This window comes from Oncorhynchus mykiss, chromosome Y, assembly GCF_013265735.2.
Source record: "Oncorhynchus mykiss isolate Arlee chromosome Y, USDA_OmykA_1.1, whole genome shotgun sequence".
NCBI lineage: Eukaryota > Metazoa > Chordata > Actinopteri > Salmoniformes > Salmonidae > Oncorhynchus > Oncorhynchus mykiss.
This window is the reverse complement of record NC_048593.1, coordinates 34783637-34807238: the sequence shown is the minus strand read 5'-3', so window position 1 is coordinate 34807238 and position 23602 is coordinate 34783637. Positions and strand designations below refer to the sequence as shown.

Here is a 23602-nt window from a genome sequence, read left to right as displayed (position 1 = left end):
GCTAGGCTACTCATGATGATGTATTGGTTGACCTAGCTAACTATAGCTAGGCTACTCATGGTGATGTATTGGTTGACCTAGCTAACTATAGCTAGGCTACTCATGATGATGTATTGGTTGACTACTCATGATGATGTATTGGTTGACCAAGCTAACTATAGCTAGGCTACTCATGGTGATGTATTGGTTGACCAAGCTAACTATAGCTAGGCTACTCATGATGATGTATTGGTTGACCAAGCTAACTACAGCTAGGCTACTCATGATGATGTATTGGTTGACCAAGCTAACTATAGCTAGGCTACTCATGATGATGTTTTGGTTGACCAAGCTAATTACAGCTAGGCTACTCATGATGATGTATTGGTTGACCAAGCTAACTATAGCTAGGCTACTCATGATGATGTTTTGGTTGACCAAGCTAATTACAGCTAGGCTACTCATGATGATGTATTGGTTGACCAAGCTAACTATAGCTAGGCTACTCATAATGATGTATTGGTTGACCAAGCTAACTATAGCTAGGCTACTCATGATGATGTTTTGGTTGTTTGTTTTCTTCTTTTGAAGCGCTTGGGGATTATGAAAAGCGCTATAGAAATGTAATAAATTATTATTACTGTCGGCTGAAATTGGCCTTTCACCCCTACAGTGCATTCGGAATGTTTTCAGACCCCTTGACTTTTTCCACATTTTGACACGTTACAGCCGTATACTAAAATAGATCATACTGACAATCTACACACAATTCCCCATAATGACAATCTACACACACAACCCCATAATGACAATCTACACACACAACCCCATAATGACAATTTACTCACAATTCCCCATAATGACAATCTACACACACAACCCCATAATGACAATCTACACACAATTCCCCATAATGACAATCTACACACAATTCCCCATAATGACAATCTACACACACAACCCCATAATGACAATTTACACACACAACCCCATAATGACAATTTACTCACAATTCCCCATAATGACAATCTACACACACAACCCCATAATGACAATTTACTCACAATTCCCCATAATGACAATCTACACACACAACCCCATAATGACAATCTACACACAATTCCCCATAATGACAATCTACACACACAACCCCATAATGACAATTTACTCACAATTCCCCATAATGACAATCTACACACAATTCCCCATAATGACAATCTACACACACAACCCCATAATGACAATCTACACACAATTCCCCATAATGACAATCTCCACACACAACCCCATAATGACAATTTACTCACAATACCCCATAATGACAATTTACTCACAATACCCCATAATGACAATCTACACACACAATTCCCCATAATGACAATCTACACACAATTCCCCATAATGACAATCTACACACACAACCCCATAATGACAATTTACTCACAATTCCCCATAATGACAATCTACACACACAACCCCATAATGACAATTTACTCACAATTCCCCATAATGACAATCTACACACACAACCCCATAATGACAATCTACACACACAATTCCCCATAATGACAATCTCCACACACAACCCCATAATGACAATTTACTCACAATACCCCATAATGACAATCTACACACAATTCCCCATAATGACAATCTACACACAATTCCCCATAATGACAATCTACACACAATTCCCCATAATGACAATCTACACACACAACCCCATAATGACAATTTACTCACAATTCCCCATAATGACAATCTACACACACAACCCCATAATGACAATCTACACACAATTCCCCATAATGACAATCTACACACAATTCCCCATAATGACAATCTACACACACAACCCCATAATGACAATCTACACACACAACCCCATAATGACAATCTACACACACAATTCCCCATAATGACAATCTACACACACAATTCCCCATAATGACAATCTACACACAATTCCCCATAATGACAATCTACACACAATTCCCCATAATGACAATCTACACACACAACCCCATAATGACAATTTACTCACAATTCCCCATAATGACAATCTACACACAATTCCCCATAATGACAATCTACACACACAACCCCATAATGACAATCTACACACAATTCCCCATAATGACAATCTACACACACAACCCCATAATGACAATTTACTCACAATACCCCATAATGACAATCTACACACACAACCCCATAATGACAATCTACACACACAACCCCATAATGACAATTTACTCACAATACCCCATAATGACAATCTACACACACAACCCCATAATTACAATTTACTCACAATACCCCATAATGACAATCTACACACACAACCCCATAATGACAATCTACACACAATACCCCATAATGACAAAGCGAAAACAGATTTTTCAAATGTTTAGCAAAAGTATTCAAAATAAACAACAGAAATACTTTATCTACATAAGTATTCAGACCCTTTGCTATGAGACTTGAAATTGACCTCAGATGAATCCTGTTTCCACTGATCATCCTTTTTATTTATTTTTCCTTAATTTAACTAGGCATTTCTGCAGCATTGAAGGTCCCATAGAACACAGTGGCCTCCATCATTCTTATATGGAAGAAGTTTGGAACCACCAAGACCCTTCCTAGAGCTGGTCTCCCGGGCAAACTGAGCAATCGGGGGAGAAGGGCCTTGGTCAGGGAGGTGACCAAGAAGCCGATAGTCACTCTGACAGAGCTCCAGAGTCCCTCTGTGGAGATGGGAGAACCTTCCAGAAGGACAACCATCTCTGCAGCACTCTACCAATCAGGCCTTTATGGTAGAGGGGCCAGACGGAAGCCACTCCTCAGTAAATGGCACATGACAGCCCACTTGGAGTTTGCCAAAAGGCCCCTAAAGGACTCTCAGACCATGAGACACAAGATTCTCTGGTCTTATGAAACTAAGATTGAACTTGGATGCCAAGTGTCACCTTGCACCATCTCTACGTTGAAGCAGAGTGGTGCAGCATCATGATGTGGGGTTGTTTTTTAGTGGCAGGGACTGGGAGACTAGTCAGGATCGAGAAAAAGATGAATGAAGAAAAGTACAGAGAGATCCTTGATGAACAGGACAACAACCCTAAGCACACAGCCAAGACAACGCAGGAGTGACTTCGGGACAAGTCTCTGAATGTCCTTGAGTGGCCCAGCCAGAGCCTGGACTTAAACCCGATCAAACATCTCTAGCGAGACCTGAAAGTAGCTGGGCAGCGACGTTCCCCATCCCACCTGGCAGACCTTAAGAGGATCTGCAGAGAAGAATGGGAGAAGAATGGGAGAAATTACCTGAATACAGGTGTGCTATGCTTGTAGCGTCATACCCAAGAAGACTCGAGGCTGTAATCGCTGCCAATGGTGCTTCAACAAAGTACTGAGTAAAGGGTCTGAATACTTACGTAAGTGGGATTTAATTTTTCTATTTATTATTAATTTTTGCAAACAATTCTAAAAAAACGTTTTGCTTTGTCATTATGGGTATTGTGTGTAGATTGATGATGGGAAAACAACTATTAAATACATTTTAGAATAAGGCTGTAACATAACAAAATGTGGAAAAACTCAAGGGGTCTGAATACTTTCTGAATGCACTGTATGTACGTATAAGCTTGCTGTGCTTGGATCCAACAGATCCCCCCCCCAGACCCACTGTGGCTTCCTCCTCTCCCTTCCTCTCCTTCCCCTCCTTCCCCATACAGTATCTGACTAGTTAATGGATACTGTCATACTGTGTAAGTGTCTCATCTACTTTCCCTAACAAGAGGTCAATCGAGATGTAGTATGCTGTGTGTGTGTGTCCTGGTATTGGAATAGCAGCAGTATGTAGGTGAGTACAGTAAGTCCTAGCCCTCTGCTCTGCCCCACCCTCTCCTCTCCGCCTCAGTCTGACCACTCGTTCTCCTCAGGCTCCGAGTCCTCATCTGATTCGCTGTAGTCCACTGCGATACGTCGGGACAGGATGGTGGCCACGTCGTTCCCCACAGGCTCCCGCTTGGCTTCCTGCTCACGCTGCTCCTGCACCTTCCTCAGCTGGATGCCTGAGGACACAACACAAGTAATCTGCTGGTTACAGCTGTCAAAAGATACTTTCCCTACTGTATATATGTTACTAGTAGCTGGGCTATCTTTCCATGTACATTAATGTAAACAGATCGTGCTGTGTAATCCTAGTGAACCAGAGGGTCTCACCTCTGCGGATGGCTGACAGCAGGTCGCTCCGTGCGTCGCTTATCGGGATGCCTAGCACCTTGCCCTTCCTTGGCAGTGTGCCCCCAGAGGGGTGCATGGCATGGGCTGGGGAGGGAGCGAATGTTGGGGGGCCACCAGGTGGGGGTGGAGGAGGGGCAACAGGGGGTCCCCCAGTGACAGGGTGGGATGGAGAGGGGAAGTAGCTGGCGGGCGGGGGTGGAGGGGGTGAGGGGCTGTATGGGCGGGACAGGGTGGCCATGGTGCCAGGGGCCAGGGTGGGGAGACCTGCAGGGGCCAGGGTGGGAGGCCCGGCTGTGCTGTCGAAGGCCGTCTGGGCTGAGGGGATGAGGGGAGGAGGTGGGGGTGGGGCCGGAGGGATAAAGTGCTCTGGCATCTGGTGACCACTGTGGAACAATGACAGAAAACCAATCAAGTCAGACAGGGCCTGTCCAGAACTACATCCTTTACATGATATCAAATATATGCCTGTGGCATTTACTGTAGATAGAATGGGCTTTGAGATTTTCATTCAACTTATATACAATAGAAGAAACGTAGTCATAGAAGGAAAAAGGAGAGATGAGATGAGAGGAGAGATGAGAGGAGAGAAGAGAGATGAGAGGAGAGAAGATGAGAGGAGAGATGAGAGGAGAGAAGAGAGGCAAGACGAGACGAGAGGAGAGAGGAGAGATGGGAGGGAGAGATGATATGAGAGGAGAGAGGAGAGGAGAGGAGAGATGAGAGGAGATAGGAGAGATGAGGTGAGAGAAGAGAAGAGAGATGATGAGAGTAGAGACGAGATGAGAGGGGAGGGAAGATGAGAGGGGAGACGAGAGAAGAGATGGAGGGATGAGAGGAGAGGTAAGTAGAGAGATGAGAGATGAGAGGGGAGATGAGAGGGGAGATGATAGGAGAGACAAGGTGAGAAGAGAGACAAGGTGAGAGATGAGAGGAGATATGAGAGGAGAGGTGAGAGGAGATGAGAGATGAAAGACAAGAGGAGAGATGAGATGAGAGACGAGAGGAGAGATGAGAGGGGAGACGAGAGGAGAGACGAGAGGAGAGACGAGATGAGAGACGAGAGGAGAGACAAGAGGAGAGATGAGGAGAGACGAGAGGAGAGACGAGAGGATAGACGAGAGGAGAGACAAGAGGGGTAGCCAGCTACACACCTAGCCTCTTTGGCAGCTGCAGGCCGGGGTCCGTTTAGGGAGGGGTCTGTGGGTGTGGGTCCTTGGTTGGGCTGCACGCGGCCCAGGGAGTGCTGGCGGGCTTGGGCTGCAGCGGTGCCGGCAGCAGGGGGTCGGTAGGCCCGGTCCAGAGACTGGGTCTGGTTGAGGCCTGTGAGGTGCTCCTTCCCATCAGGACCCAAGACAGCTCCCTCCTGGGGTGGGTGGTTAGGGCTGGCAGGGTAGGACAGCTCATCAGACATACCAGACCTGGAACATTTAAAACCACAGATAGAGGTTGATGTGGAGCAAGGGATCATCAAAGACTTTCAACATACACCTAGTCTCATGTCAATGGAGGTCTTAAAGAATGGATGTGTCATCTAAAACCAAGGAACAAACTATTAAAACATAACAGTATTGCTGGATTACAATGTATAATATTATATGGTATCCCTTTAAGACTGCAGATTTGGGCACTGATATGGAATGCAGTAAATTATGTCAGAGCTCACGCTATGCGCTTCACAGCGCTGAATGTGTTTTGACTGACAGCCGTTCTGAACGCAACAAGTTGCCCCCATCCCTCCTGCTAATTGGGCAACTTTTTCCACATGTTTGTTGTCTGAGTGAGAGACATGCTGTAAATTAAGAGGATGATGTATTTTGAAATATGAGACGTTGAGGGTTATAATAAATACCTCTGATGTCATACAACCAATCCAAACACTCACGAGTCCAAACATGCACTTCACATTTCCATATCATAAAACTCATGTCATATACAGTACAGTGTCAAAGTTTATCCTCACTATGATGTACAGTTATCAGATGACATGGGGTCATACCCTGGGTTCTTCTGAACAGAATGAGCCTGTTTGTCTATTGTGAAGGAAATTTGCTGTGGAACACGCACCTGAATGCATGCATGACTGCTTTGAATGCACACAAATTATGATCGGTTTCCCTGAATTGCCCTGTGAAAGCCTAACACTGTAAGATCGTACGTTATAACGTATCTAGACATGTTGACAGTAGAACAAGCTTTCAAATGATGCCCACCTGACCCAGATTGATTTATAATGGGCCGTTTTTGGATTGCGTAAACAACAACAGTAACTGTGTGATGGCGGGGATGCAGGGCTGAGTTCCAAACAAAACAACTGCAAGTGTGTTTGCTCTAGTTCCTCAACAGCACAGCTAGGAGAACTTTAAAAAACGCCTTGTAGTTGAAGATTCTTCTTTGAGTCACAAAAGTGCATTGAAATTACTTAGGAACTGTGCACACTCTGGAGAGATGTACGGCCACTTGGAGACACCAGTTAGTCCTCTAACTCAAGCCCTTGTTATTTTTTTTGTCTTATGTTGCACCTACCCCATATTTTCCAGGAATAGTCTTATCATGTTACTGAATGTATCCAGAGTTTTTCCAGAATTCGTTATCAACAAATGCGGCAAAAAAGGAAATGTAAAATGCACATAAAATCAACAGTGTGATGTTTGGATTCCGTCCTGTGTCCGGTGAACTGTTGTGTCCTCAACTTTAGTCAAACATTGTTCCATAATCTCCTAACTGTTCTCTTTCGATTGCTACCATGCTCATGCATTTTCATATTTATTCTGTAAGAAACATTTCAATTTAGCCCTATCCAACCAGGCCAATTTCCATCAGTGTAAAGGGTTTTAAGGAGCATGCAGGCTTTCAAACGTTTAGGTAGATGGCAGCAGAGAGCATATTTAGTACATTTACATTTAGTGGCACACATATCATACATAATATCATACAATTGTTCATAAAAAGTTCCTTGATTGATTGGTTTGTTGGTTTATTGATTGTTTGGTTGATTGATGATTGAATGATTGATTGTTTCAGTGCATCCCTACTGACCTGTCTGGAGAGAGAGATCCCTCAGAGGACATGCCATGGTAGGGTGAAGGCGTGAGGCGGTTTTCTGGACGGAACTCCTTGTCGTATGCCATCATGTTCCACTCCTGACGACGGTTACGGGCCTTCCTCACCTTCTTCACCTCCCGGCTGGGGTCCTCCACCTGTTTCTGCTCCTAGAACAGAAAAACCTATAAGACTGGGGTCCTCCGCCTGTTTCTGCTCCTAGAACAGAAAAACCTATAAGACTGGGGTCCTCCGCCTGTTTCTGCTCCTAGAACAGAAAAACCTATAAGACTGGGGTCCTCCGCCTGTTTCTGCTCCTAGAACAGAAAAACCTATAAGACTGGGGTCCCCCGCCTGTTTCTGCTCCTAGAACAGACAAACCTATAAGACTGGGGTCCTCCGCCTGTTTCTGCTCCTAGAAAAGAGACAAACCTATACATTTATTTGATTTAACTTTTATTTAGTCAGGAGAAACCCATTGAGACTAGGGTCTCATTTTCAAAGGTGCCCCAAGCTCAGCAAAAAAGCAATACAACAATACAAAATTATCACTTAATAAAAAACTACAAGTTACAACTTTCAACATTACTATCACAACAATCTCCTTCATTCAATCAAAACAACTGCAACTGTCATACAACCCATCTACTACTAGTCTTAAAGTGCCATGGCAAAACCAGGGAACCTGCATTCACAAAACAGGGAGTTCTGCAGGCTATTCCAAGAATGGGGGGCTTTAAAACTGAAAGCGGATCTACCTAGATCGGTACGAACGAGTGGAACCTAGAGAGTTAACCATCCCTGTGAGCGGGTTTGGTATCTCAAAAGTGAAGTGAGGTAGGTTGGAAGCTTTTTCAGCAGAGCTTTGTAAACAGAAAGGGAGTAATGAAGTAATCTACGGGACTTTAGCGAGGACCAGCCGACCTTTTGATACAAGATGCAGTGATGAGTAGTAAACCTGTCATCTGTGATAAAGCGAAGTGTGCTATGGTTCACTGCAGCCAAAGGTTTTAGAGTAGTGTCTGCTGCATTTTGATAAAGGGTGTCACCATAGTCCAAAACTGTCAGGAAAGTTGATTGTACAATCTGCTTCCTGCTGTTTAGAGAGAGGCAAGACATATTCAAAAAATATATATATATATCCACTTTAAATCGTACATTTTTAACTAGCTCTTCTGTATGTTTTTTAGGCGTTAGATCTTTATCAATTCAAACGGCCAGATATTTATAGGCGGGAACACAGTCGATGAGAGAATCATCCAATGAGTAAATACATTACATGGCCAAAGTATGTGGACACCAGCTCATCGAACATCTCATTCCAAAATCATGGGCATTAATATGGAGTTTGTCCACCCTTTGCTGCTATAATAGCCTTCCTCCTTTCAGCATTGTCATGCTGAAACAGAAAACGTCTTTCCCCAAACTAGTGCCATAAAGTATGCTGTAGCGTTAAGACCTCCCTCCTTCACCAAACAGTTGGCACTATGCATTCGGACAGGTAGCGTTCTCCAAGTACATGCCAAACCCAGAGAGGCTCAAACACAACAAAATTGTGAAAAGGTGGAGGGGTGTGATTACTTCCTGAAGGTTCTGTAGAACATGTATGAGCTCATTTATTAATGTAATACATTTCAGTTCTGCAACAGCTGGTGCAGTTACGTCTTAGTTGTTATTTAATAAATCATCATGCTTCCTCTAATTAAGGGCTCTATTCAATTCGTATCGCGGAAATTCAGCGTTACAGTTTAATTGAAATTTAAAGGCAAAGTTCCTGCGGAGACTGGTTCCTGCGGAAACTGGTTCCTGCAGAGACTGCATTCAGCGCTGCAGATGACGGCTCAATAGGAAATGATCTTTCCATTTCTATCGTGCCAGCCGTACTGTAACTCTGCAGCCATACAGATCAAACAGCCCCTAGACAATTTAAGATGTATACAGTATCTTAGTAGTGTTAGAAAGAGGTTTTGTTCATCTTGCTAAACACATTAGACAAGGCTATTCACTAACCATGTTTCCTCTCTTGCTCGCTCCCTCTCCCCATAAGCCCTCATTCTCTCTTTCCTTCCCATGCTCTATGTCTGTCTAAACACATGTCCACATCCTGAGGCTTTTGCACAGACAGTCTAAAAAAGAGCAATGAGCTAATCCTGACAGGCTTGATGTCAAATGGTGGAGGGAAGGAGAGAGGGTCTGAGACGAAAAAACAGCCAACAGTCATAACAATATATATATATATATATATATATATATATATATATATATATATATATATATATATATATATATATACATATGAGGGAGAGAAAGAGCAAAGAGCTTGCAGCGAAATAGAGAGCAGTGATTCATCACAGATACACATAAAACACACATTCACGCACGTGCACATACACGTCCACACAAACTCACTCACCTTGTCACCTGCCTTCTGCCGCCTCTTCTCCTTCCGCTTGTTTTCTGTTGCCTGGATCATCTTCTCTCTCCACAGATTAAAGAAGTAGGATGGGTCTGTGTAGAACTTCAGACCATCCTTGTTGTCATCCCTGTATGACAACACATCCTGACCTGAGACACTGGCCGTGGCAATGCAATTGACACCTACAATTTTTAACTCTTATCTTATAATACACATAAATTGCACATCCCCAATGCTTAATTCTGTACCTTAACGTAAAAGGAGAAGTGCAATGACTAAAGTGGGGTTCAGTAAGTCGTAATGTGATTGGTTGAGGGCTAACCTGTAGGGGCTAAGGATGTTGAGGGGTGGAGGTTTGTCACAGCGATGGTACATCTCCATGACAGGGTTGAGGATGGAGTTCCTGGACACCACCTGCTGGTCTTGGATGGTGGAGCTCTTGAAGGCTTTCCTCATGTTGATGTCCTGCAGCGAAACTGGGACCAGAATGCCAAGGATAAACACAATGAATGAACACTACAACACTGACTCATTGGCAGCTATGAATGAAGTGCCATGGCACTTCGAACAGGATGAATATACAGTCCCCAGTGTATCCCAGCCTGTATAATGACAACTAATGTATTGGTGATCGAAGCAGCAGGGAGCCTGGGACTCAGCTGTTGGGCCCTAAGCCCTGGCGAAGCCCTGGCGAAGCCCTAGCATTATGCAACTGTGTATTTTACTACACTTCTTTACCATGGTACTCTTAATTTGATGCTCAATCACGCTTTCATACCACATGCTGTGCTGTATGTTGTCCTGGGAATCATCATGCATTGTATGTATTGTATTGCATGTATTGTATGATGTTCAGCAGATCATTTTACCCTTCTTATCCCACAGGTGTGACCCCCCCAACATTGCCTCCACCTACCCTCCTCCACAGTGGAGTCCAGCTGGGTGACTTTGACCGCCAGCAGGTCCACTCTCTCTTGGAGGCTGTTCATTCTCATGTAGAAGCTGTTGGCCTCATTGAACAGCTCTCCAAAAATATCCTCTGCATGTCGACCTGCATTCACAAAACACACACACACACACACACACACCATGCATAGACATGGGTCAGGGACAGAGAAGGGCAGTGAGTGAGTCAGTCAGCAGTCACTCAGTCAGCCAGTCAGCCACTCAGTCAGTCAGTTAGTCAGCCAGTCACTCAGTCAGTCAGTCAGTCAGGTGTGTAGACTTACTCAGGCCCCCCAACTGTTTGATGATGGCTGCCAGGGTGCTGTTAGTGACACACTCCAGCTCGCTGGTGACCCCGTCCGGCACGGCTCCACGGCACAGGTGCCTGGGCTCGATGCATCTTTTAACCAGCGGCATGGCGGCTGCCCCCTACACACAGTCACACACTCACCTACAGAGAGCCAGGGAGGATGGGTTAAAAAACACTCCAATTAGCACATTCATGACAGCTATAAAACAATATATTTAGTCTTCAGTGGAGCCATCTATAATGAACCAAAATATAAACGCCACATGTAAAGTTTTGGTCCCATGTTTCATGAGCTGAAATAAAAGATATGACATGCAGAAATGTTCCATATGCACAAAAAGCTTATATTTCTCTCCAATTTTGAGCACAAATTTGTTTACATCCTTGATAGTGAGCATTTCTCCCTTACCAAGATAATCCATCCACCTGACAGGTGTGGCATATCAACAAGCTGATTAAGCAGTCTGATCATTATGCAGGTGCACCTTGTGATGGGGACAATAAAAGGCCACTCTAAAATGTGCAGTTTTGTCACAACGCCACAGATGTCTCAAGTTTTGAGAGAGCGTGCAATTGGCATGCTGACTGCAGGAATGTCCACCAGATTTCTCTATCATAAGCTATGTCATTTTAGGGAATTTGGCAGTACGTCCAACTGGACCCACAATCACAGACCACGTGTAACCACGCCAGCCCAATACCTCCACATCCGGCTTCTTCACCTGCAGGATAGTCGAAGACCAGCCACCCAGACGATGAAACTGTGGAGTATTTCTGTCTGTAATAAAGCCCTTTTGTGGGGAAAAACTCATTCTGATTGGCTGGACCTGGCTCCCCAGTGGGCCCTGCCCGATCATATTGAAATCAATAGATTAGGGCCTATTGAATTGATTTAAATTGACTGATTTCCTTCCATGAACTCTAACTCAGGAAAATCATTGAAATTGTTGCATGTTGCATTTATATCTTTGTTCAGTATATATTGAACTACCTGTTGTGTGACACGTCAATTAGAAGCACCGAATAAAGAAAGAGTCAATAAATGGGACAGAGAGACGCAATAATGACCATGTCATCAACCAACAGAGAGAAATCACAACATTTACAGCATTTAACCATTTCACTTTTTTTTAAATACATGCAAGGGTGCAATCATAAGTGCTCTTAATTAAAGGCATGCAGGACAAAGACCTACTGTAGTACTGTCCAAGACAAGAGGGGTGAGGTTCAAATGTATTGATAAAAGGAAAAACGACATTACTATGGATTATAATAGTAGCGTTGTAAAGTAAGGCAAAGACAATCAGAGGACGCCTGGACATGAGGATTGAACGGTGGGTGGTACAGACTAAAAAACCAATGAAATGTGAGGACAGTATCATGGTCTACTGCACCATGGGTGGATGACTGTGACAGTGTGTGTGTCTGTGGGTAGGAACTCTGTTCTCAACCCATCAGGCTAATGGGTAGTGACCATCTACATTAACAGGACTCCCCACACAGCCCTAGGGCAGGCTGGCATGTCTTAACACAACCGCCTGGCATTATTTTATACAGTACGAACCACTGCCTACTGCTCAGCATGTCCCTGTAGTGGAGATACAATAGAGGAGACATCATCCAGCCCTCTACATCAGTGGTTCCCAACCTTTTTATAGTCTGGTACCACTTCAAACGTCCAACTTTCAGCTGTGTAGCCCCTCTAGCACCAGGGTCAGCGCACTCTCAAATGTTGTTTTTTGCATTCATTGTAAGCCTGCCACACACACACTACACAATACATTTATTATACATAAGAATGAGTGTGAGTTTTTGTCACAACCCAGCTCGTGGGAAGTGACAAAGAGCTCTTATAGGACAAGGGTACAAATAATAACACCTAAATGAAAAAAAAACACCTAAATGGACTGTTTGAAAATGTGACTCACATTTTTATTTGGCGTGCCCCCAATGGCATTGCGCATGCCCACGTGCCCCAGTTTGGGAATAGCCACTCTACATGATCGTCACCAGACTCTTCATCAACCATCTCCCTGACCAACCTTCCTCTGAACAAGCCATGAACTCTTCCTCTCTATCTTTGAAGGATGCACGAACTCAAAGACTTGGCCTCTATTGGTTGACCTATCTAACTATAGCTAGGCTACTCATGATGATGATGTATTGGTTGAACAAGCTAACTATAGCTAGGCTACTCATGATGATGTATTGGTTGACCTAGCTAACTATAGCTAGGCTACTCATGATGATGATGTATTGGTTGACCTAGCTAACTATATGTAACAGTATAATTTTAAACCGTCCCTCGCCCATACCCGGGCGCGAACCAGGGACCTTCTGCACGCATCAACAGTCACCCTCGAAGCATCGTTACCCATCGCTCCACAAAAGCCACGGCCCTTGCAGAGCAAGGGGAACTACTACTTCAAGGTCTCAGAGCAAGTGACGTCACTGATTGAAACGCTATTTAGCGCCCACACTAACTAAGCTAGCCGTTTCACATCCGTTACACTCACCCCCCTTTTGACCTTCCTCCTTTTTTTCCCGCAGCAACCAGTAATCCGGGTCAACAGCATCAATGTAACAGTATAATTTTAAACCGTCCCTCGCCCATACCCGGGCGCGAACCAGGGACCTTCTGCACACATCAACAGTCACCCTCGAAGCATCGTTACCCATCGCTCCACAAAAGCCGCGGCCCTTGCAGGGCAAGGGGAACTACTACTTCAAGGTCTCAGAGCAAGTGACGTCACTGATTGAAACGCTATTTAGCGCCCACGCTAACTAAGCTAGCCGTTTCACATCCGTTACACTCTTTTGACCTTCCTCCTTTTTCCGCAGCAACCAGTAATCCGGGTCACGGCACCACTGTAACAGTACTCGTCTTGCGTTGTGTACAATCAGTCATCGACACGGAACTCCAACATGTAGCACCAGTCATGTAGCTTTATTCTGATAAGAACGACACAAAATTGCACGTCATGCAATGCACGTCTCACCATCCAACTCTGCACTCACGCACGCTGGTTTGGTGCTTGTTCACTGGGACAGTTACCAAAATAATACAATTACAATATAATATATTTAACAATGTACCTGATAAGAACGACACAAAATTGCACGTCATGCAATGCACGTCTCACCATCCAACTCTGCACTCACGCACTGTACAAAATATATGAACCCCCCCACCAGACACAGTAAGTTGCTAGCTAATACTGGCGTGAATTCTCTACAACAAAATGCACAACAAATATTCTCCAAAAACCCGCTGCATCTTATGTGTGATGTTCGAATAACATTTACAAACAATTTGATATAAATTGTACATTTAAATCATCACTTGAGTGTAAAAATAACTTTTGATGTACAGTGCTTTGCAACCAACAACTTACCGCTGGTTTGGTGCTTGTTCACTGGGACGATTCTAACTGGAACATCCCCCCTCGTAAGCAAGCTACGCAAACCAGCCAATAAGATGCCATGTTGAGTAGGTGAAGGCAAAACAAACTCAAACCAAAAACCCATTGGCTTAACAATAAAGTGGCAAGGGGAATCACCAATATAACCCTGTTACATATAGCTAGGCTACTCATGATGATGTATTGGTTGACCAAGCTAACTATAGCTAGGCTACTCATGATGATGTTTTGGTTGACCAAGCTAATTACAGCTAGGCTACTCATGATGATGTATTGGTTGACCAAGCTAACTATAGCTAGGCTACTCATAATGATGTTTTGGTTGACCAAGCTAACTATAGCTAGGCTACTCATGATGATGTTTTGGTTGACCAAGCTAATTACAGCTAGGCTACTCATGATGATGTATTGGTTGACCAAGCTAACTATAGCTAGGCTACTCATAATGATGTATTGGTTGTTTGTTTTCTTCTTTTGAAGCGCTTGGGGATTATGAAAAGCGCTATAGAAATGTAATAAATTATTATTACTATCGGCTGATATTGGCCTTTCACCCCTACAGTGCATTCAGAATGTTTTCAGACCCCTTGACTTTTTCCACATTTTGTTACGTTACAGCCGTATACTAAAATAGATTAAATCGTTTTTCCCCCTCATCAATCTACATACAATGCCCCACAAATGACAAAACAAAACCAGTTTTTTAGAAATGTTTGCAAATGTATTAAAAATACAAAAACTTTAATATTACAATTACATAAGTATTCAGACCCTTAACACAGTACTTTGTTGAAGCACCTTTGAAGCACCTATGACGCTACAAGCTTGGCACACCTGTATTTGGGGAGTTTCTCCCATTCTTCTCTGCATTACCTTTCAAGCTCTGTCAGGTTGGATCGGGAGTGTTGCTGTACAGCTTTTTCAGGTCTCTCAAGAGATGTTCAATCGGATTCATTCCAGGCTTTTACTGGACCACTCAAGGAAATTCAGAGACTTGTCCCGAAACCACTCCTGTGTTGTCTTGGCTGTGTGCTTAGGGTTGCTGTCCTGTTGGAAGATGAACCTTCACCCCAATCTCCTGAGCACTTTGGAGCAGGTTACATCAAGGATCTCTCTGTACTTTGCTCAGTTCATCATTCCCTCGTCCTGACTAGTCTCCCAATCCCTGCAGCTGAAAAACATCCCCACAGCATGATATTGCCACCACCATGCTTCACAATAGTGATGGTGCCAGGATTTCTCCAGACGTGACGCTTGATACTCAGGCCAAAGAGTTCAATCTTGGTTCCATCCAACCAGAGAATCTTCTTTCTCATGGCCTGAGAGCTCTTCGGGTGCCTTTTGGCAAACTCCAAGCATGCTGTCATGTGCCTTTTACTGAGTATTGGCTTCCGTCTGGCCAGCCCACCATAGAGGCCTGATTGGTGGAGTGCTGCAGAGATGGTTGTCCTTCCGGAAGGTTCTCCCATCTCCACTGAGGAACTCTGGAGCTCTCTCAGAGTGACCATCGGGTTCTTGGTCACTTCCCTGACCAAAGCCCTTCTCCCCCGATTGCTCAGTTTGGCCAGCTATAGGAAGAGTCTTGATCGTTCCAAACTTCTTCCATTTAAGAATGATGGAGGCCACTGTGTTCTTGGGGACCTTCAATGCTGCAGAAATAATTTGGTACTCTTCCCCAGATCTGTGCCTCGGCACAACCCTGTCTCGGCGCTCTACAGACAATTCCTTTGACCTCATGGCTTGGTTTTTGCTCTGACATGCACTGTCAACTGTGGGACCTTATATAGACAGGTGTGTGCCTTTCCAAATCATGTCCAATCAATTGAATTTACCACAGATGGACTCCAATCAAGTTGGATCAAGGATGCACCTGAGCTCAATTTCGAGTCTCATAGCAAAGTGTCTGAATTCTTATGCACTGTATATTGGTTTCGTCCCATAATTCAACCAATAACCTAAATTCAATAAATAGGATGAATAAAGGGTATCTCATGCTTATCTGAACACGTGGCCATTTTCATGTCATTATTATCACAATGTTTAAAATCAACATTTAAAGCATAGTTATTGGACAATTGTTCTTTCGGATGGCAATTTATGAGAATTCAGTGTGGAAAAAGTACACTTTTCAATTTCCCCGCTGTAACACAGTATATCGGGAGACATATCGGTATCGTTAACCTCTCTGGGGTAAGGGGCAGTATTTTGACATCGGATGAAAAGCGTGCCCAAAGTAAACTGCCTGTTACTCAGGCCCAGAAGATAGGATATGCATAAAACTGTTAAAATAATGTCTGTGAGTATAACAGAACTGATTTGGCAGGCGAAACCCAGAGGACAAAACATCCAGGGAAAAAAATTATTGAGGTCATAGGATTTTCCAATGGATTTCTATGGGATGCCCTTATTATTGGGAACCTGGTTGCAGTTCCTATGGCTTCCACTAGATGTCAACAGTCTTTAGAAATTGTTCAATGTTTTTCTTTTGAGAAATTAAGAAGTAGCCCTATTCATTGTAAGTGTCACTCCAGGTGGACTCTACTGTTTTGGTGCGCGTGAATAGGAGCTCGCTCCACGTTGTTTTTATCCAGTATTAGAAACAGTTTATTCCATCTTAGATTTTATCGATTATTTACGTTTTAGGGTACCTGAGGTTGGATTAGGAACATTGTTTGAAATGTTTGGACCAAGTTTACAGGTAACTTATTAGATACTTTGTAGGCATGTTGGGCGAGATGAAACCGGTGTATTTCTGAATCAAACACGCCAAATAAATGGACATTTCAAATCAAATCAAATCAAATTGTATTTGTCACATACACATGGTTAGCAGATGTTAATGCGAGCGTAGCAAAATGCTTGTGCTTCTAGTTCCGACAATGCAGTAATAACCAACAAGTAATCTAACTAACAATTCCAAAACTACTGTCTTATACACAGTGTAAGGGGATAAAGAATATGTACATAAGGATATATGAATGAGTGATGGTAAAGAGCAACATAGGCAGGATACAGTAGTAAATTTTTGGGACATAAAGAAGAACATCATCGAACAAAAGAACCATTTGTGATGTTTCTAGGACATTTTGGAGTGCCAAAAGGAGAAGATCTTCAAAGGTAAGGCATTAATTATATCGCTATTTCTGACTTTTGTGTAGCACCTGCCTGGTTGAAATATATTTTTCATGGTTTTGTATGCGGGGTGCTGTCCTCAGATAATCGCATGGTTTGCTTTCGCCGTAAAGCCTTTTTGAAATCTGACACAGCGGCTGGATTAACAAGAAGTTAAGATTTATTTTGATATATAACCATATATTTTCAAGAATGTTAAATATTTGAATTTAGTATTTTTGAATTGTGCGCTCTGCAAATTCACCGGATGTTGGCCAGGTGGGACGCTACTGTCCCACGTACCCTAGAGAGGTTTAAGTTACCGATATATTGGTATCGTTAAGTTTTGTCCCCCCAAAAAACATTTCGGTAGGGCTCTAAAAAAGACTAACATACAGTAATCTTACAAAGCTTGATTGTGAGATAGTACTACTGTAATCTAAATATATGCAGTATATACTCTATATAGAAATAAGGCTATTCTGTTCAATATCATTGGAAGACAAAGAACATTATTACTTTTCCTACATCAGCATATCATCTTGAAATGTCAGGCTTTGGAAAACTAAATGCATAGAAACAGTAAATGTCTTGGTAACAGTAAATAAATGTATTTCGTAAGTCATTTTGGACTGACCAATGTAAATATATGTATTTCCATGACAGAATTAAAAAGTCATTTTGGACTGACCAATGTAAATAAATGTATTTCCATGACAGAATTAAAAAGTCATTTTGGACTGACCAATGTAAATAAATGTATTTCCATGACAGAATTAAAAAGTCATTTTGGACTGACCAATGTAAATAAATGTATTTCCATGACAGAATTAAAAAGTCATTTTGGACTGACCAATGTAAATAAATGTATTTCCATGACAGAATTAAAAAGTCATTTTGGACTGACCAATGTAAATAAATTTACATGCAACTTAAAAGTTACAGATCACGGAATTTTGGCAACCTTGAGGGAATATTATTTGAGTCAAAATATGATGATCCTATGACTGGGAAGATATACAAAACCTTGCTGAGAGCCTAATGAACTGACAATCTCTTAGAAAAAAACTAACTATCGGAATAATGACTTAAAAAGAACTGATGTTGGCACAAGATGAAAGTTGGAGCATAACTAACGAAATTACATTTAACGAAAATGTACTCTTAATCCAGTATAAACTTATGTATAGCCTTTATTATACAAGAGAAAACATTCTCAAATTCTACAGCAGTCATGTGTAAAATACATAATGACTCAATAATCCATGCTTTCTGGGAATGCTATAAAGTTCGGAAGTTGTGGGCGGAGCTAGAAAGTTGTCTGTCAGAAGTATTACAATGTAAACATACATTTAATTCGTCTGTCTGCATATTCCAAGACATGTCATATGGGGGTGTGGTGAGATACCCAGTGGGCTGGACGATTCTCTTCTCATCACTCATCTTGAAAAGATGTATACTAAAAACATGGAAATTAATTGAATTAATCCATCATTAACACAATGGAAAAATCTATTGATTTATTACTGAAATATTGAAATTGCGTGAGCTACGGAGAGAAACAAAATGGTGAAGTTTCAGGCCATGTGGCAGAGAGTGATGAGGGAGCTGGAGATGGAGGTGTGTGCAAGTGGGTCTTGGCAGGTGTGATGTTGTTGATGTTTGTATGGATGTTGTCGTTTGTATGTGTATGTTTGTATTGTTTATAAAAGAAAAGTAATAAATACATGTCAGGTTTTAAGTAAATGTATCTTATTTAAAAGAAATGGGACAAGATGTTCCAATTCTACAGAGTCCTTTTGCAGCTGTCAGAGTTCCAATGAATTGGCACAGCGAAATACCTAGACATGTGTAAACAACCTCAAGGGGAACCTCTAGATGGGAAGCTGGGGCAGTGCACGTGACTGTACATCCTCACACTGAGGAAGGCCCATGATACTCTGGAGGATGGGAGCTGGCCTTGTAACATGTCTGCTCTGCAGCTTCTAGGTTGCAACCCCTCTCTGCTCTACGCCACACTGTGTGAACCTTGAGTTCAAGACCATGAGCAGCTGAATAGTCGAAAGTGCAGTTTATTTTTGAGAATGCATTCTTGAGTGGTGAAAGCTTTCAGCCACAGAAGGGTTCAGACGGGATCAAAAAACATTTCATACTTCACTATTATGGAGAAAACTAATATCAGACACTCACAGCTGCAACTTGTGAGAGGATTAACTTGATTTGAAGCCTACTTTGTAATTAGGCCTTCCACTTAGAGCAAGCTAAAAGGAATCCTGCCACTCACTATTTTGACCTCAACAATGAGCAAGCTAAGTGGCAGCTGAGTAAACAAATCCAAAGCTTACAGTCTCTGCAGCGATAGTTATCGTTCTGTATCCTTAAGAAGAAAGATACATTTACTATCTTGGTGAACGATCCCGGTAATCACTTATACATCTCCTAGTGCTGAGATCACCTCACCTCTTAAATATTATGCTTATTTATGTCCTGACACACTACAGCTTATTGTTCAAATATGAATGAGTAAACTTTGTTCTCCTTTGATAGTTCTTCATGAATGATTACTTTCACCCCAAACACTGCCGTCCTCTCGAGAATCTATTGGCTACTGTTGCTGGCATCTTCTAACCACTACAGTCTCTACCACATATTTTGCCATTCTCTCCATTGATTGCACTGTCTCTTTGTTGTTGGAGTTTCTTGCTATTCAAACTAACAGAGGTTCTTAGCATCTAGCTAAATGCTACCAGTGATTCTAAAAAGTTGGGTGACTTCTCTCTCATCTCTAATTCTTATCTCCTCTACTGGAGCCTGTGTATAGCATGCCTCCACAGCCTGGACTTAACAATCACGTGAACATAACTGATTAATGAGTGGAAACCATAGCAACGCTTCCACCGTGCTGTGCTGCATGACACTGACTCCAGGCTGCCTTTGACATAATCTACAGTATGTTCAGAACAAGATAGTAGAAATCAATGATCTACTGCATTCCTCCCATCACGGACCTAGCAGTTCAATCAGAGCCACCATATAGTGAGTGAATATATTAAAACAAGGTAAGAGCAATGAGCAGTATGCAAAGATCAGCACAGTTATGAGTAAATTATACAATGGCAGCACCCCACATTAATGGTCCCTCCTGCTCCTATAAAAGGACACCTGAAAAAACTGTATTAAGACTACTGAAGTCATGACTCCATAACCTTCCACTGTCACGCCCTGATCTGTTTCACCTGTCTTTGTGATTGTCTCCACCACTCTCCAGGTGTCACCCATCACCCCCGTTATCCACTGTGTATTTATACCTGTGTTTTCAGTTCATTTTGTTTCGTCAAGCCTACCAGCAGTTTTCCTTCTGTTCCGGTCTCTCGATTGTACCTGTTTTCTAGTTTTCCTTCTGTTCCGGTCTCTCGATTGTACCTGTTTTCTAGTTTTCCTTCTGTTCTGGTCTCTCGATTGTACCTGTTTTCTAGTTTTCCTTCTGTTCCGGTCTCTCGATTGTACCTGTTTTCTAGTTTTCCTTCTGTTCTGGTCTCTCGATTGTACCTGTTTTCCCAGGTTTGGACCTTTTCTGCCTGCCCTGACCCTGAACCTGCCTGTCGTCCTGTACCTTTGCCCCACCTATCTGGATTACTGACCCCTGCCTGCCTTGACCTGTCTTTTGCCTGCCCCTGTTGGATTAATAAAATGTTAATTTGACGTTGTCTGCATCTGGGTCTTACCTGAAACGTGATATCCTCTGTTGCTTTACAAGTAACAGTTTGCAAACTTTCTCCTTAGCAATTAAGACTACATTTTATGGTCTACCCTTCGTAACCCCTAGATCAATCAAGATTGTCAAGGTACCATTCGGCTGACAAATCAACCATGCCAAGTCATCCTCCACCAAGTCTAACCTAATTGTGTTCCATATCAGCTCAGAGGACCGACTCCTATTTCTTTCCTACAAGCTGTTCCGGCAGAAAGGTGCCTCTTTTAAGAAATGGTTGAAATATGCATAAATATCAGGGTGACATTCAAGACTGCTAAACAATTAAACAAATGGCCACCCGGATATTTACATTGCCCCCCTCCCATTTATTTTTACACTACTGCTACTCACTGTTTATCTATGCATAGTCACTTTACCCCTCCCTACATGTACAAATTACCTCGACTAACCTGTACCCCTGCACATTCACTCGGTACCGGTACCCCTTGTATATAGCCTCGTTATTTTATTGTATTACTGTTCAATATTTTTTACTTTAGTTTATTTGGTAAATATTTTCTTAAATCTTTCTTGATTTGCATTGTTGGTTAAGGGCTTGTAAGTAAGCATCTCAGAGGTCTGTTGTATTCTGTGTATGTGACAAAGTTTGATTTGATTCGATACTGCTGTTCATGCTGTTGTCTTGGTAAAAGGCGAGCATGCACCTGGAGGTCTCATCTAGTAGGATATATGGTATGCTTTACAAACATGTGCATTAGGTAACACTTAGTTAATATCTGTGTAATAGCACTGTAATTACTGTAGTATTGAAATGTTACACAATAGCCTAGTTTAGTAGGCCTAATTTATTCGTAACTGCTTAGTAATAGATCGATGTGCAGACATGTGGCTCTAAATCTGCTGCATCATGCAGGCACAGATTGCTTTTCCAAAAATATCCATGGCTTAATTAGTAGTCATCTTTGATTGGACATGACTGATTAGAAGAAAAATAATGACATTAGTGAGTTCATTCAGTTGGACTGATGATTACGTCATCATACCTCCGACTGTTGCTGCTTCTGCACGTGCATGTGATTTGTAAAGAAAGGGGAACAGGTGCTCGCCACTACAACCATTGGGCTACAGCAGCAGATAACCAGTCAGTGTTCAAGTACAGCTGGAAATCTAATAAACGTGAACGTGAAGAGGAAAACCAATATATTGATTGGTTAGAATTGACCAGGATGAATAGGATAGGTTGGGTTGATTGCATTTGGAGTGATGAGCGCGTCAACCTATGACACTACGGAGGCACCATATATGTCACACGAAAATATGTTTTATGTTCCGCATGATATAATGTCTTCTATTGTAAAATTATAATAAATAGAACCGCAGTCACCCCCACCCCCTCTATTATGGATTAGTATTTTTCCAAACACATTTTTTTTTAAATAGAATTTGAAATACATATTGTGCAATATATAATAATGTAGTCTATTCTAGTGATCAAAGAATGGTCAAATGGTACATAAATCTACTTACCACTGGTTGTTTTTCTTAACCTTGTTTTACCTCCACTCTTTGGCTGTATTATTTGGCAGCTATTAAGACATCACGCATGGAATAGATCGAAGGCATTGCTGCTAGCTACCATCATTATCGATGCATTGTCGACGTCAAGTGAATGGAGAACGATGCTGAAATCTGGATTCCCTATGCCTGCATGTGTGTTTCCTTGGCAGCGTCGGCTTTCCTCGACAAACACTCTGCGGCAACGAAACCACTGCGCATGCGTGTATGGGCTAACACGGACCACCACCCAGTGTTTCAAAGATGCCCAGAACATAAAAACTAACAATTTAGGACACAAAAATTACATCCCCAATTTTTTTTAGCATGAATAGAATGACCTAGCTGTGACAATGTGGCTTTATACAATATGCATAGACCAGTCTATGTGATAATCGCATGTTTCCATGCATCAGGGTGAGGGGCAGTACTGTGCATGGAGTGCTATGCTGTGGAATCTGTGGGAAAGGGGAACGGAATACAAGGGGCTCTCATTGTTGGGGGTGAGAACTCTGTGCTTGTCCGTGTGCGAGCGCGTGTGTGTGTAAGAGGCACACGATTCAAGCCTTTTAAAGTGGAAAGAAGTCTCCCCATTCCTAGCTTGGTACAGAGTGATCTAGAAGCTTGGATGCACATCCAAAGTATTTATCTAGCACTCTCTCTACATCTCATACACTAATGACAATTCAAAGGGTGAAAAGTCACAAATAAACTCAGCAAAAAAAGAAATGTCCTCTCACTGTCAACTGCGTTTATTTTCAGCAAACTTAACATGTGTAAATATTTGTATGAACATAACAAGATTCAACAACTGAGCCAAACTGAACAAGTTCCACAGACATTTGACAAACAGAAATGGAATAATG

The 23602-nt window shown here is 42.4% G+C and overlaps 1 protein-coding gene across 2 annotated transcripts; it reads right to left on the bottom strand.

The window, feature by feature from the left end:
• Positions 1 to 3297: 3297 nt before the first annotated feature.
• LOC110510159 (wiskott-Aldrich syndrome protein family member 3-like) lies at positions 3298 to 22920 on the bottom strand. 2 transcript variants are annotated; one of them, XM_021591517.2, is made up of 9 exons: positions 22710 to 22920; positions 10909 to 11075; positions 10596 to 10730; positions 10002 to 10155; positions 9677 to 9806; positions 7261 to 7433; positions 5376 to 5642; positions 4204 to 4607; positions 3298 to 4052 (listed from the first exon to the last, which is right to left on the bottom strand). In XM_021591517.2, the coding sequence occupies exons 2-9, from the start codon at positions 11039 to 11041 to the stop codon at positions 3895 to 3897; spliced, it is 1554 nt and encodes a 517-aa protein (XP_021447192.1). In that variant the 5' UTR covers positions 11042 to 11075; positions 22710 to 22920; the 3' UTR covers positions 3298 to 3894. The 2 variants fall into 2 exon arrangements, with proteins under 2 accessions (XP_021447192.1, XP_036824139.1); XM_036968244.1 differs by lacking the exon at positions 22710 to 22920 and adding an exon at positions 13451 to 13495.
• Between the last annotated feature and the right edge of the window lie 682 nt (positions 22921 to 23602).